Source organism: Antechinus flavipes, chromosome 1 (assembly GCF_016432865.1).
Source record: "Antechinus flavipes isolate AdamAnt ecotype Samford, QLD, Australia chromosome 1, AdamAnt_v2, whole genome shotgun sequence".
NCBI classification, from domain to species: Eukaryota; Metazoa; Chordata; class Mammalia; order Dasyuromorphia; family Dasyuridae; genus Antechinus; species Antechinus flavipes.
Window position 1 is genome coordinate 490,718,749 of NC_067398.1, and position 16,700 is coordinate 490,735,448.

General features: G+C 33.2%; 1 protein-coding gene across 2 annotated transcripts in view; it reads left to right on the plus strand.

Moving 5' to 3' along the window:
* Nucleotides 1-16,700, plus strand: part of CHST9 (carbohydrate sulfotransferase 9) — a 285,604-nt gene that overhangs the window by 102,567 nt on the left and 166,337 nt on the right. The window contains exon 2 of one of the 2 annotated variants that reach the window (XM_051970304.1): nucleotides 4,700-4,738. The exons of the other annotated variant lie outside the window; for it this stretch is intronic. Within the exon in view, the coding sequence (XP_051826264.1) occupies nucleotides 4,700-4,738 (39 nt within the window). The remainder of the gene's footprint in view (nucleotides 1-4,699; nucleotides 4,739-16,700) is intronic. 2 annotated transcript variants of the gene reach the window in all.

A 16,700-nucleotide genomic window follows, 5' to 3' on the forward strand; every position in this document is an offset into this window, starting at 1 on the left:
ATTTTATTAAATAGAAAATATCTAAACTTGCCCTTGGATTGCCCTAGACAGGCTTTCTTAATATTTTTGGTGTCACTGAACCCTTTTAATAAACCAGCTAGTAGACATGTATTAAGCACTGGTGATTCAAATGGGAAATGAATAGAGCCTATGAACACCTCAAAATGATGTTCAAATGTATAAAATAAAACACAAAGTATTCAAAGTGAATCAACTTATGGAAACATAGTTATCAAAATATTTTTAAAATAAGCTCCCAGATCCCAAATTAAGAGCCATTACTGAAAAGATTGGAAAGAAAATATTAAATAAGGGAATAAGCTGAATAACAGACTGAAGAGTGACATGCATAACTCAGAAACAATATAGTAGGCATAAACATCAGGAAAGTCCAAGACTGAGGGAAAGTTCCTATATGTGTGAATACATAAAAATGGCAGGAAGGGAGGAGGAAGGAGGAGGGAGATACTTTTATAGAATCACCAATTCTAGCAACAAGTAGAAGCCTATTGAGAGCTTTCTGATTAAGGAACAGACGGAAAAATTGGAATATATGAAAGTATTGGATGTTATTCTGCCATAGAAAAGAGCAATGTGGAAAATTTTAAATCGGAAAAATTAATATAAATTAATAGTGACCAAAATAATTAGAACTGTGAGAAATAATTATATGTAATCATGAAAATATAAAAGAAAACATAAAAAAAAACCAGAAACATGACTGATGTCATGACAACTTATGACTTCAGAGGATTGATAGAAAAACATGTCTCAATTCCCTTGACAGAAGGGCGATGCACTATGAAGTGGGATTCTCAGATAGGACCAATGTATTGATTTATTTCACTTAAATGTACTTCTTTGCTACAGACAAGATTCTTCTGGGGGCTAAGTTAGGTGGGTGTATGAAGATTTGGGAGGGATTTAGATGGAGGGTTTTCAATGTCAGTGGCGATTTTTTGAGAGAATAAACAAATAGCTTATTTTTTAAAGAAATGCCTATCCCATTTCAAAAATAATTAAATGATTATATCTTATTAGCAAAAGGAGTGCTTAAATATTTTTGACTTGCAGAATAAATATGCAAAATTTACATCCCCATACTTATACAATCTCCATTTCAAAGTTGGTAGTTTGTGACATATCAGGTTAGTTAAAATTGTAGAATGTTGTTCTTATAATAAGAGACTAGAACAAATACACACACGTACATACACATACATATAATACACACATATATTTTATATACACATATATTAATAACTAATATTTATATTGGAGCCTTTTATGTGCTAAACACTATATTAAGCACTTTACAAATATTATCTTATTATATTCTCACAATAATCCTGAGGGGGTATGTTGTTGTTATTTTCATTTTTACAGTTCAAGAAACTGAAGAAAACAGAGCTTAAATAACTTGCCAGGACCACACAGCCAGCAAGTTTCTAATACTAGATTTGAACTCAGAGTTTCCTGAATTCAGACCTAGTTCATACCAATAATAGGCAGACAGATACATAGATCAATAGATAATAGGTAGATAGATAGATAGATAGATACAGAAATATATCATACATAGATATGTGAAAATGTTTATCTATGTATATATGCATGCATATATACATAACTTTAAGTGTAAAATATGCAATTTATGATGTCTACACAAATTATATATACAATATATATTTATATGCAATATGTGTTATATCTTTTATGGCTTCAAATTATGTACATATGTCATATCATATTATATTTATGCATATAAGGTCTTTTTGAGACCATGTCTCTATGTCTTGTCCTATATCTTTCCCCAGTTATAAACTTTGATTTAAAACTTTTTTGGTGAATTCTGAAATCATACAGAGATTTGCATGAAAAAAAAAATCAGTCTGAAGGGAATTGGCATTCAAAAGTATGATACCAGAAAATAATGGTGAATGAGATAATTCACCTCCTTATAATTTCTCATTAAGCCATTTTTTTCAGGAAAATAGTGCCTAGATTGCACAGAGTTGATTCAGTAACCCACATCAAGGCATTTCTAGGATTCAGTATCTTGTTTTCTTTTTTTTTCCAAATTGAATTGATGATGTATACATGTTTAGTCTATTGCAGGGAAATAAATTTGAAATAATCAGTGGTTAAATTGCCAAATAAATTGTACACAAGAAAAAAAGAAGAAAAAGGAGGGTGGCAATATCTCCTCATGGGCCTAATCTCCCTACTGATCAGCAGGAAAATTTTGACTTCTATTATTTACTACTTTCCAAATCAGCTGTCTCACCAGTACCACCATCACCACATAACCATGGGTTCCTCATATTGATATCAAATTTAATACAGGAATCAAATCAACTTTAGGCCCTCCTGCAGCTCAGAACTTCCAGGCTTAAGAGATCATCAGCCTCAGACTGTTCAACCTCTGGGATCCCAGACTTGTACTACCACATATTTTATATTTTTTATTTTTCTTTTATATTTTATATAAAATTATACATTTTTATGTTTTGTATAAAAATTCTGTTTTTATATGCTATATATTTTATATTCTTTTATATTTTAAAACTTAAGACTTTGGAACATGTCAAATTTTTTACAGAACTAAATTGAACATTGATAGTAGAGCTGTGAGTTGGTATAATTTTTCTGCAATTTGGAAACATGCAATTAAAGTGTCCACACCCTTTGACACAGAGATATTTCTGCGAGGCATTCCTCTAGATTTATATCTAGACTATATCCCTCCATATGTACCTCAATATTTATAGCAACATTTTTTGTGCTAGCAAGAAATGGGAACAAAATAGATGTCCATCAATTGGGGAATAACTAAACATAATGTTTAGCTGTTTTACTGTTACTATTCTGCAAAAAAAAAAAAAATTAATGTGATGAATACAAACTTCTAAAGGCATATTAATTATCACAAAGTGAAGTAATCAATCAGGAGAACAACATATAGAAGGACTACAAAAATGTAAATGCAATGAACAGTTTCAAAATAAACAAAACTAAGTGTTGTGAAATTATAAAAACCAAGCTTGGCCCCTAAGAAGAGCTATTAAAAGACTCCTCTCCATTTCACCAGAGGCTGGTGATGCACTGAAAAAAGGATGAAGCCCAGAGCCAAGAAAATCTGAACTCAAAATCTGCCTTCAGATACTTATTAGTTGTATATTCCTAAGCAAGTCATCATCTCTATGTACTTCAGTTTCCTCACCTGTAAAATGGAAATAATTATAGCACCTACCTCTCACAGGATTGCTGTGAGGATCATTATTATAAAATATACTTAACATAGTACCTGACACATAGTAGGTATTTTATAAATGCTTGTTTTCTTCCTCCTCACTACTTACCATGATGATTCCACAGTTTGTGGAAGACTACTTTTGTGGAATTTTACATATACAATCAGATTTTTTTTCAATATGTTGATGATCTTTTTTCTGATTTTTTTCTACTTTTAAAATTGTTCTTCATTATAAGTTATGGCTTTTTAGAAGGGGAGGGAAACATATACAGGGGGAAATGTAAGTATTATAAAAACAAAAGATATCAATGAAATATTTTTAAATAATAAATTGAAATTCCTACAGCAGTAATAAGAGTAAAGTATGTAGACTGGAAAACGTTGCCTAAAAAGAAGCATAATTCAATTTAGAAGAAATCTGATCCCTGGTACTAATAGATGTAACATTTAAATGGTCTAGCCATGCCATTTATCTGTTTGAATCATTAAAATAAATTCCATCAACTATGTCCCCTGGAAATCATCTAAATGAATAGGATTTGTTATTAATCATAGTGCCATTCACCTAAATTCTATTCCTATTGTAATTGCAATGGATGAAATACTGTATAAATTTCACTTTCGTAAGATTATAGATTTTAGAGCTAGGAAAAAAATCCTTGAAAGTCATTAGTCCAACTCCCTGAATTTAAAGATGAAAAAAGAGTGACTTAGAGAAATTAAGTGGTTGACTTAACTTTATAAAGATAGTAAATGTCAAAGCCAGAATTCAAATCTAGAAACCTTGACTCCAAATTAATTCCAAATCTAGCAATCTATCTACTTAATACATGAGTATTAAAGATGTTAAAGTGGTTAGTAGAAATGCCTATATAAATTTCCATATAGAGTATGTATCAATTGCAGAACTCTTGACGTGGAGCCCATATATTAATAGACAATATTAATAAAACCTTGAGAGCTGATTGATAGATTAGTTAGATATATCAATTAGATGAATGCCCCCTGTATATAACCAGTAGTTCAAGGCTATTCTGTTAATGATACTGTACCTATAACCCCCAACAACAACTCTCTTAGTAGCTGTGGTTGTTCCTGTCATTAGTTTTTTGTGGGCCTGTAATAGCAAGTGTTAAATTTTTCAGTTGTCATATGACTTAGGACTTCATACCATCACAATAAATCATTCTCGATAAAAACAAGACTATAAAAGCTGGCTAGCTTCTCCATTGTGTTTTTATTGATTCTGACTTCCAAAAGTAGATTTGAGAGCATTTTTTTCAATACTGTCAATTGTGTCCAAATATTTCCAAAAGCATGTTGGGTTTTACCTTGGTAGAGATTGAATTTAAAAATTGCTGTGTCCAATACTCTCGCCTTAGCTGCGGTATATTACATTCTCACAACTTCACACTGCTACTGAACTGCCACTTCTTATTTCAGGCAGAATGGAGAAGAAAAGAGGGCAAAAGGCAACTTCAGGTAATATTTTTATCTTTTTCCAAACTTCTACCTTTTTTCTCCCCACACTCAATTATGTCTGTTTATAATTTAACTTTCAGTCAATGTTTGTTGAATGTTTTGAAAGAACAACAATGAAAAATAAAAATCCATAGTAATTTATAATCTTGTATAGATATTAGAATCATGATAACTTAAAAGGGGATTTGGAATCAAAACTTTTGTTGTCCAGTTGTTTTAGTTGTATCCAACTCTTTGTACCCCATTTGGGGTTTTCTTGGCAGAGATAATGAAGTGATTTGCCATCTTCTTCTCCAGATCATTTTATAAATAAGAAAACTGAGGCAAATGGGATTAAGTGACTTTCCCAAGGTCACATAGTTAGTAAGCATTTGAGGTTAAATTTGAACTCAGGAAGATACATCTTCCTGACTTTAGGCCCAGGACTCTATCCTTGCATCACCTGGCTGCCACTTGTGGTTCATGATGCTACTTTTTCTTTTACCTCTCTCTCACTAGCTCTTTGGAATACCAGTTTTCCAATTAATTTGACTAAAATGTAGAACAAATGAAAGGGAGCAAAAGGAGGCAGAGATACTTGTGACTGGAAATATTCAGAAAGTGGTTGACTATGTAGAGTTTAGAAAAAAGATAAGAGCTGCAAATATATAATTTGCTGTTCATCTACATGAAGATTTAGCTGAATCTATGGAAGCTGATCACATCACCAAGAAAGAAATCAAATATTTCAAGAGTTTCCAATCTTCCTGTCCAATCTTATCTATTATCATTCTTCTTCACGTATTATACATTACAACTAAATTGCTTTACTCTTTACCCTATATTCTCATGAAGCTGTTTCCTACCTCCTTTGGCAAGTCCATGTCTGGAATGGACTCCCCCACTCCCTCTTCTGTCTGTGAACATCTTTTCCTTCATGTACTAACTCTAGTGCCACCTTTTCCATAATGCTTTTCTTAAATCTTTCAATTAGATGATCTTTCCCTCCTCAAATTTCTCAATGCTTTCTATTGTTCCTTTGAGTTTATCTTATTCTTCATTATGAAGTAGTTACATATTTGTCTCCTCTCCCCATTTAGAATATGTTCCTTGAGAACAGAACTTCGTTTTATAGGTTCTGTTTGTATACCTAGCACAGAAGCAGCAAGATGGCAGTGAGTAAATAGTGTCAGACCCAAAGTTAGGAAGACTCATCTTGAATTTAAATGTGACCTCAGATACTTAGTAGCTATGTAACCCTGGGCAATTCATTTAGCCTTATTTGCTTCTGCTTCCTCATCTGCAAAATAAAATGGAGAAAAAATGGCAGATCACTCCAGTATCTTTACCAGAAAAATCCCCAAACGGGGTCACAAAAAGTTGGTTACAACTGAAACAATTGAATAACAATACCTATCAGAATGACTGGTACATGGAAGATTTTGATATTCTTTAAATATTTTGCTAAAAACTAAGGGATTAGATATGATGATGATGATGACGATGATAAAGATGATGATTATGAGGATGATATCTTCCCTACTACTATTGACCACATTCTACAATTTAAAAAAAACTCTTTACACACATTATCTGTTATGATCTCAAATTCTTCTTAGATATCCCTAATATCTTTTCTAAGGAATTGGTGAGACAATCAGTAGTCAGCTCAGGTCCCCCAACTCCAAACCAAATATCCTTTTCATAATAATATGCTGCCTATATTAATTTTGGGTAAAGGTCATCATAATCACAGTTTGTTAGAATTGGAAATGACTTGAGGGTCACCTACTCTCCTCCATTAATTTACAATACCTAATAATGGCTGAAATATAGTACTTGTGATGATTTTTATAATAAGATGGTCGTCATTAATCAGCAAATTTACTCCAAATTTTTTTTGTGAGAAAAATCTAATTTCCTTTGTGACTACAAGTGAAAATACTGAGACAAAATAAGAGAAATCACTACTAAAGTGCTCATAATATGAAAATGGCTGAGCCCTATTTCTTCACTACTACTTCAATGATCTTTTTATTGTCAAACTTTGACTAACTAAATGATTTATCAGGAAAGCCAATTTTTCATGTTAACCTCCCTCTGTACATTTTCAGATCTTTTTCTGATTCAGTTTCCTTAACTAACAAAAATGGGCATGATGGGAACATGGTCATTTTCCAATTACTTTGGATAAGTAATTTAGCATGTGCGCTTCTTTTTAGCTCCTCAGAAGAAAGGACCTATTGAATATAAAAATGACCTTTATATGTAAGGTCATCATATTCAATCTGTCATAGATTTCAGAAGAGATTTCAGGAAAGGATTAATTCAAAGGGTAGATAAAGTAAGTAGTGGTCTGACATCACTTATTAAACACATCATCTCAAATTTTAAGCATTTTCTTGAACTAATTTCAAGTTCTGTAAGATATTGAGTAAGAGATTTACCAGTATTGGACAAGAGAAGGAAATGGTCAGGACAATGTAATGCATTTGTTAAATAAAGTTCTATACATTTTACTGATGTTACAAGATCATTGCTGATATTACTACATTTCACATGTTTGTTTTTAGCCTCTGAGATATTTTTTGGGAGGGTGGGAGGGAATCATGTGTGAATGGGGCAATATTACTTACACTTAAAGTATGAAGTGAAATTTATTTTTTTTAATGTTATCAAATGTTGGAACATTCTGAGGAGTTTGACTCTGTCATTTGCTTTTCAGAGTGCCACTAATATTGGCTTTAGCTTTTTTCCCTTTAGTATGTCAATAATCAAGTCTATTTTACAACTCTTGGTTGGATCACTCAGTACTGATTCAAAGAGTATTCACACAGAAAATAACCAGCTAAATATTAATGAAAATTTACCTACTTTGTGTGTGTGTGCATGCACATTCCTTAAGAAGATATTAGAAGGCATCCCTCCAAATGAATGCATAATGAATGGGATTCCATCTTCCCCATTAAAATTTATGCAGACCAGCCTACTGTCCAATGGTCCTTATATATGGTACAATAGATTTATTTAGGAATAAGAGAGGGCCAGACCTTCTATCTCATTGAAATAAGGAATTAACAGCATGGAAATGGCCTCTGCTGATACAGATGAAAAATTCCTATTACTGACTTAAAGAGTTGCCTGTAATTACTGATAAGCTTTATGTCTTCTCCCTGGTCATCCAGTGAGTATATATCCAAGGCTGGTTTTCCTGGTTGAATTCCTATACACTATGCCAGGCTGCCTTTCAAACAAACAAACAAAAAAAAAAAATAATCCTTTAAAAAAAAACAAAACTGGAATGATAGCCTGTGCCTTGAAATATTGCCATCCTCCACTCATAACCTCATGATCATAATGCTAGAATCAGAAGATCCAGGGAAGTTCTTAACTTCTCTAGGCCTCAACTTTCCTATCTATAAAATGAAAGAGTTGAATTAAAAGGTTGCTCTAATCATATCCAGTTTTAAAATTTCCAAATGTTCAGAGTTCACATACAAATATATTTAAGTAAAAGATTATTCTAGAAGAGATAAATTTTGCTCTTTTTTGTTATTTTTATTTAGTTATTTTAGTGATATCTAACTCTTCATGACTTCCCACAGCAATGAATAAGGGAGGAGAATTCGAGTATATTGAAATGGTTTGTTATTTCTTTCTTCAACTCATTTTACAGATAAGACACTGAGCCAAACACTGTGCCACCTAGTATTCTAGTAAAAATAGTTGAAACACATATGTGTCTTTCTTATACTTTTGCTCAAATCCCTCAGATATGTCTAAGGGGTATTGAGATTCTTTCCTTCCCAATATTCCAAACTATTAGTCTTCCTATCTCTGTCTTTCAGGCTGATCATCTCTACATGTCTGTCTTTCTAGACTACTTTTACCAAGAGCTGCCTTTCTCCAACTTATAGTATGTTAATGTATCCTATCAAAAAGCATAACCTGTTCTTTTTCTGTGTTTATAGTTTCAAAATAGTAACATTTTCTGGGTGAAACAAGAATGTCTTAGATTCATTTTCCATCCACAAATTTGATAACTTACATATGGGCTTAGTTAAAAGAAGACTAGAGGTGTTTATTTTTAAGCAGATTTCATTTTCCAGCTAGTCAGGTTTATGATGGAATAGGAATAACAGCACAGCTGTGCTACATTATTTTGGAAATACATTAGATTTCATTGTATAACAGTGTATTAAAAATGGTGTGTTTATGCAAGCTAAACAAATCCAAAACTATAAATAACTAATGGAGGGAAAATTGTCATGTTGGATCATATAACACATACCAAAGCATTGCCCTTATATTCCTTTAGCAGGCTCTACTATATTTTAGCATATTCTATTTTTTTACTTTTCCAAATTAAATAGGAAATGTTTGCATAATAATAGACAAAATGTATATAGCAGCCTATTATGTCCTGTGCACTGTGCTTGCTAAGTGCTTTATATTCATTTGATCCTCAGAACAACCCTGGGAGGTAGGTGCTATTATTATCATTATCATTATTATACAATAAGCAGAATAGAAACATAATATAAATATATTATTATTATTTTACAGATGAGGAGACTGAGGCAGATAACAAGTGACTTCCTATGGTCATACAGCTTGTCAGTGTCTGAAGCCACATTTGAAATGAGGTGCTCCTGCACTATAGCATCACTTAGCTGCATAAGGGGAAACTTGAAAAGTGGATTGACTTCAAAGTCAATAAAAATGAATTTCTCTAAGGAATGTATGGGACCTAAATTCATGGAGACTCATCTTTCCAAATTCAAATCTGGTCTCAGATACTCAGGCACTCAGATAGTGCAAGTCATCTAATTGTGTTTGCCTCAGTTTCCTCCTCTGTAAAATAAGATGAAGAAGAAATTAGTAAATTGCTCCAGTATCTCTGCCAAGAAAACCCCAAATGGGCTCACAAAGAGTCAAACTTGAATGAATGAACAAGAAGGAATATATAAAGTAATATGGGACAATAAATTAAAGTAGCTAGATTGCCTTGGAGTCAGGAGAATCTGACTTCAAATCTAGTCTCAGACATTTAACACTTATTAGCTGTATAAACCTGGACAAATCACTTAAGCCCAATTGCCTCAACAAAAAAATAAAATAACTAAATAATAAAGTTGCACAACATAATTTTAGGTTCTAGTTCTGCCATTTTATTACACAGTGAACTTATATAAATAATTTGACTCCCCTAGACATTATTTTTATTGTTGTAGAGACAGTTGTATCTAAAAATCTCTCATTTTCCTTTGAAATCTGAGGACTTGTGAATGTTTTAGATTATTCAATTTCTTTCCATATGTCTCACACATACACATATACACACAAAAGACTTTCATTTTGTTAAAAAAAATCTTTTATGTAATTAAAGGTAGGGAAGTACTTATCAAAAGTATTTTAATAAATCAAAAAGACGTTAATAGAAGACTTGTAATTTCTGTCATTCAAAAATAGTTTTCGTGGTTCTTTAAGGACTGCATTTATTAATTTTACTTCAAATAAATGGAAATATTTTGTAATTTAAGGGGAAATTTGAGCATTGAGTCACAGACATAAATAGAAATATTTGCTCCTGGGGCAAGTTCTGCAAACCTCACATTGCCTAGGGAGATTGAGAAGAAAAACACCCAATGGGAGATATAACCTTGGAAACCAGAAGGCTGCTGCTAGGGAGGCTCTCCTTCCCCAAATATCCAGCTATTTGCTAGTTTCATGTTTAAATGCAGTATTATTTTTTTACTTTTTTTCTGGTTATACATGTACATTAATTTTTAAACTATACATTTCTTTATGAATCATGTTGGGAGAGAAAAATCAGAACAAAAAAGAGAACCAGGAGGGAAAAAAAACAGAAGAAAAAAGGGAGTGAACTAAATCCAGTATTCTATGATAACTAGGTGCTAATGTTGATATTTTTAAATTTATACTTGGTATGTGAGAAGTCTAATATTGCTGGGTGATAAAGTATCATAATGAATTTCAATCTGACAAAAATATTTAAAGTCCATCAAGCTTAGCTTTCTTCCTTTGCAGATGAGGAAACCAAGGCACAGAGAGATTGTATCTTAATCATGTCTAAGGCAAGACTCAAATTCAGTTCTTTCTGATTCTGACCCTAAGTGGTAGAACACAGCAAACAGAAAGATCCTTTGGAGGAAGGAAATGAAAGAAGGCTTTAAAGAGGGATAGAGCCAGGAACTATCTGTGAGACAATTGTTTCTTCCCAAACAAGATGCCTAATCATAGCTCCTCTCTTCCCTAGCCTACCAGCAGGCTCAAAAATAAACAAACTTCTTGTTACTAAGTCATTTTTCAGTTGGCTCTCTGTGACCCCATTTGGGATTTTCTTGGCAAAGATATCATAATGATTTACTCTTTCCACCTCCATCTCACTTTAAATGAGGAAACTAAGGCAAACAGGATAAATTGACTTGTCCAAGGGTCACAAAGCTAGTAAGTGTCAGAGGCCAATTTGAACTCAGCTCTTCTTGATTTCTGGCTCAATGTTCTATTCACTGCACCACCTGACTGCCCCTAGGATCTTTCTTAGTGGATTATAATTGTTTTCAACTACTCTCTAAATCTCATGTCAGAGGGCACATTTCTTACCCTTTGGCAAAGCTTTTGACCCCACCCTAGTTATGTCTTTGAGCTACTGAAATTTTTTTTCAATTAAAAATTTTTAAAGGAAGATTTTTCAAAGAAAAGTGCCCCTTCAATAGTTTTGTGATAGAATTCACTAAATAAGACAAAGAAAAAGGACTTATTCATCACTCAATATTGATGTCTGCCCATAGAAAAATAAAAGAGGATATTTTATTATTTTTATCAACACTTAATTATTAAATTTTAAATATACATATTTAAAACAATTTTGCTTATTTCATATGTATATCCATGTAATAGAGAAAAGAAACATTCCTTTTTCTGGTGTATTTGGGGAATGGAATAATGTAATTACACAAATATTGAGTTTAGTAATTAAATTATCATCTCTACTATAAAGGGAAAAAAGTTTCAGTGAATTGTAAAATTCATCACAACTAAAATTTTGATGTCACTTCCAATTTCTATAAAAGGAAAAAAATTGGAATTATTTTACCCTATAAGGCCTAACTCTCAACTTTCTATAGCAAAAAAACCACAGAAACACAATATTGAATCAAATATTTAACTGTAAATGATGTAATAGGACAGGATATAGTATTAGATTTTTTAAGTGGAAATAAATCAATCAAGCAAAGTGATAAAACAACCAATCACATAAACACTAATGGCATTTTTTTTTAACAAGCTCTTGGGAATAGCTACAAAGCATATGGTGTCCTTTTATACACTGGAGCTGGGAATAAGGAACTATATGCCCCAGCACAAAAGGAGGATGGGATTGCTTCTACACTGACCAGTGGGATTGATTCTGTTAAAGTGAACTTTTATGAAGTGTAATTTCTCTGAATAGGGAATTCTCTTCTAACAAAACACACAGCCTAAAAGTTACTGCACATAATTTAGTCTTTTATGTTGATCCATAAGGCTTTGGGGGAATCTTGTTGAGCCCTGGGATCAACACTGCAAACATGTAAAAGCCATTTCATTGTAAATAGGCAGAAGCACAGGCTAATAAGGAAGTCTGAGAACCTCGTAAGAGCAAGAAATGATGTCAACTTTCCGAATATGAATATAAAGTCACAACTCATTGTACTAAAGGCTGTGCCAGCAAGACAGGCTCTGGCAAGTCTTTGCAGACTAAAAATCCTAGCAATGAATATCTGTTATTTGAGAACCAACTTGGCTCCACTCAAAGAGACCTATCACCAATGGAGAGAAAACCACTCCTGTGACTATTCATATAGGGAGTGAGATGCCAGAAATGATGTAACTTTGAAGTACTGAAATAATAACAGATTTGGTTGATTGGAGAATATAATTAGTGAGATATGAAATATCAAATTGACCCTATTCATGGCCAAATAACTTCACAAAAGGAAAGTCTCCTTTGTAGCTAGAGATTGAACCTACTATATACATGAATAGAAATCAGGCAATGCTAGAGAGAAACATACCTCCCCCCCCCCACTTCTGGCCCAGATCCCAGGGCAGCTTTCTTCATCTGTGAAATGGAAATAATAATAGCACCTACCTCCTAGGTTTGTAATGAGGATAAAAAAGAGGCAATATTTTAAAAAGCATTTTGAGAACCTTAAAGCATCATATAAATGCTTATTCTTTTTATTTTTATCATAATCATTGTATTGATTGACATCACAGAATACTCTTACCCCTCAGACTTCCTACCTGTTCCCTTTGCTTTCCTCAGACCTGATTAGAATTCAGTATTCTTTCCCCCATCACACCTATGCTGAAAGGAATTCAAAATCTTTGTTCTATTTCCAATACTGAGACCTTCTAGTTCCAATCTCTCCCTACTTGAAGGGCTGCCATAACCACCCCCATAATCTGGAATGACAGAGACAATCATGGAGCCAGGCTCAAGACTTATTTGCCCTCGGAAGAAGACTGTTCCTGATGGTAGCAAACAACTCTGATTGGTTGATAGTTTATGATAAATAAATATTACAATGAGAGGCTGGACCTATTCTAATAAACTTCCTTATGTCATTTACTTCTAAGTTATCTAGCCTTGAGCAATCTATTCAAAGAATTCATCTGCATCTAAACCTGATTAGAAGCTTGGGAAAGGTCTGACCAAGACTGAGGAGAATTAATTCAATCTCATCAATGTCCCCCATTCAACTTGATCCTCAGAATTAGTGGGCTCTTCCATCTGCCCTGCAGTTAAAGCCTCAATTGTATTATCTCCACAATAGAAAATGGGCTCCATGAAAACAGAGATTGTATCATTATATTTTTATTTCTAGTGCTTGGCACACAGTAAGAATCTAATAAATGTTGGGGGTTTCCTCCATTCATTCATGGTATGTCCTTGATCATGAAAGAATTCTAATGAAATAATATGCATGGATAAGTGTTAAAACTATCATCACCAATTGAATTTCATGCACATATCCTATGTACCTGATCTAATTTGCCATGTTCTTATGCTGTCCTCTACCTACTCAAAATTCTCCTGCTAAGAGACTCTTCTAGATCTATGGTTCCAGAATGAGAATGCCCCAGAACTTTTCTGGTTCTCCCTATCCCCAACAAAGTTATTTTCTAGGGAATCATAAACTAATCTATGTTAAATTATTCACTATTGTTCAGTTGTGTCAGTAGTGTCTGACTATTCGTAACATCATTTGAAATTTTCTTGGCAAAGATATTGGAGTGTTGTGCCATTTCATTCTCCAGCTTATTTTTTACAGTTGAGGAAACTGAGGAAACAGGGTTAAGTGACTTGTACAGCCAGTAAGTGTCTCAGGTCACATTTGAACTCGGGAAAATGAAGCTTCCTGACTTCATGTCTTTCACTCATCTACTGTAATACCTGGATGCCCAAGGTATTCATAAATAATAATGAAGTAATGTTTCATTTTTTCCAAGTACCATTCACATTTTACAGGGGCCATAAGTGCTTCCTTAGAAGGGAGTGACTGACATGATAATTTCAAGTTTGTTAACATATCATTTGAGAACAAGGGATTCTTAGTGGAAGTATAGGTAGAAATAGTATAAAGCATAAATCTTGCAATATCTTTTAAAAAATGTATATCTTGCATTTTTACAATGCCTTTTTTCTAATATACCTTCTCTTTCACTATAGAGTATGCTTCATGAAAAATAATAAAAAAGAAAGGAGGGAGGGGAAGCAGTTCAGCAAAACTAATACATCAATAAGTTTTACATGCAATGCACCTCACTCCCTCATCTCTTCAAAGAAGGAAAAGAAATATAATTTCTCATGTCTTCTTTAAGACCAAATTTGATCAATGGAATTATAAAACATTTAGTGGATTTTTTATTGTCTTTTATTCTTCCAATAACTTCATCAAAGTTGTTTGTTTTCTTTGTTCTGCTAGCCTCACTTTGCATGAATCTATGTCTTCCCACACATCTCTGCATTCATCATATTCATAATTTCTTAAAGAGCAGTAATGTTTTATTAAATTCATAAAACACAATCTGCTTAGCTATTCACCCAAGCTTTAGTTATCTACTTTCTTTCATTTCTTTGTTACTACAAAATATACTACTATGAATATTTTAGTGTGTATGAGATATTTCTTTGTGTCTCTGACCGACTTCCTTAGATAAGCCAAGTAATTGGATCTTTGGGGTGGAACATTTTTTCCTTCCATTATGGTTGCCCTGAATCAATTCCATCAACAGTGTATGTGTCTTCCCATAGCCCTTCCAAATATGATTACTGTCATATTTTGTCATCTTTGTCAATTTTCTGAGTGAGTTGAAATACTGAATTAATTTTAAACATATCTCTTCTTAAAGGCTCATCACACTTCTTATCTTGAATGTGTCATCTCTCTTTTTTCTTTTCTCTGATTCTCCTTCTCTGTTGACAAGGTATATGCCCGTTTAATTAGCATTACCATAATATCTCACATGTCTATAGTTCTTTAAAGTTTTCAGAATATTTTATTAACATTTCATTTGATTCTCACAATAACTCTGAATCAGATGCTATTATTTTCCCCATTTTGCAGATGAGGAAATTGAAACTTAGAAAGGATTGCCTAGGATCATGTAATATCTATAACAGAGTTAGAACTACTATTTTTGTGATTTCATGTCTAATTTTCTATTATACCAGACTTCTTCCCTTCTCCTACATAAAACATTCCTTTCTCATGCCTAAATACTTCTTTATATTTTCTCCACAATTTTTCAATTAAAATATATATTTACAAAATTTTATCTGAGGTATATTAGCTTTGTGCTCTCCTGTAGCTCAGTAAATATATTAATAATAATCATTACAACAACATAACTCTGCAAGTTAAAATCAAATGTTTTCATTATAGCCTTGTAGCACTGTCCTAAGAAGCAGTCAAAAATTAACAAACATGTCAGTCATTATGTTCAATAGTATCAAAACAACCCCATAAATAAGTAGTTCCTGATTTCATAGAAGGGACAGCTAAGTGGTTCAATGGATAGTGCATTGGGTGAGGAATCAGCAAAACCCAAATTCAAATCTAGCCTCAGACACCTACAAGCTGTGTGACTCTAGGCAAGGAACTTAATCTATATTTGTTTCAATTCCTCAGTTATAAAATAGGGACACACAGTAGAAGGAAAGGACAAATCATTCCCATATCTTTGCCAAGAAAACCCCATGGACATGTGGTCATGAAAAGTAGGATGCAATTGAACCACAGCCCTCATGTAGCTTACATTCTGTTTTGGTAGTCAATATGTATGTCCAATATAAATAAGGCATAATACAAGATAAATGAGAGGAGCCCTAATAATTTGGGAGATCAGGAAATATCTCATATAGATGATAGAACTTGAGTTGATCTTTGAAGGGAATGGAGACTAGGATTCTAAGAGACACAAATGACAAGGGACTGCATTTTTGGCCAAGTGGAACAGCCTGTATGTTCAAGGAGACAGTGTTGTGTAGAAACAGTCTAAAAAAGCCAGTTTGATGAGCTCATTGAGTATATGAAGAGAAATAGAGGGAAAAAAAGAACTAGAATGAGTTATAAACCTCTCTGAAAGGCTTTAAATGTGAAATAGAGGTATTCGTTTTTGACCCTTTGGATAAAAGGGAGCCATGGGAGTTTATTGAGTAGGGGAGTAGTCCTGTAGTCATAAACTTTGGCAGCTAGGAAGATCAATTACAAGCCTCTCACAAAAATCCAGGTGAGAGAAGATGAGGGCTTAAGCCAGGGTGGGGGCCATGTGAGAAAAGGTATGGAGACAAATGTCAAAAAAATCATAGTGGATAAAATTTATAGGAGCTGGGGAACGAAAAGATAAGGATGACTGCCAAATTGGGATTCTGATAACCAGAAAGATGGTGGCACTGAAAAGCCATTAT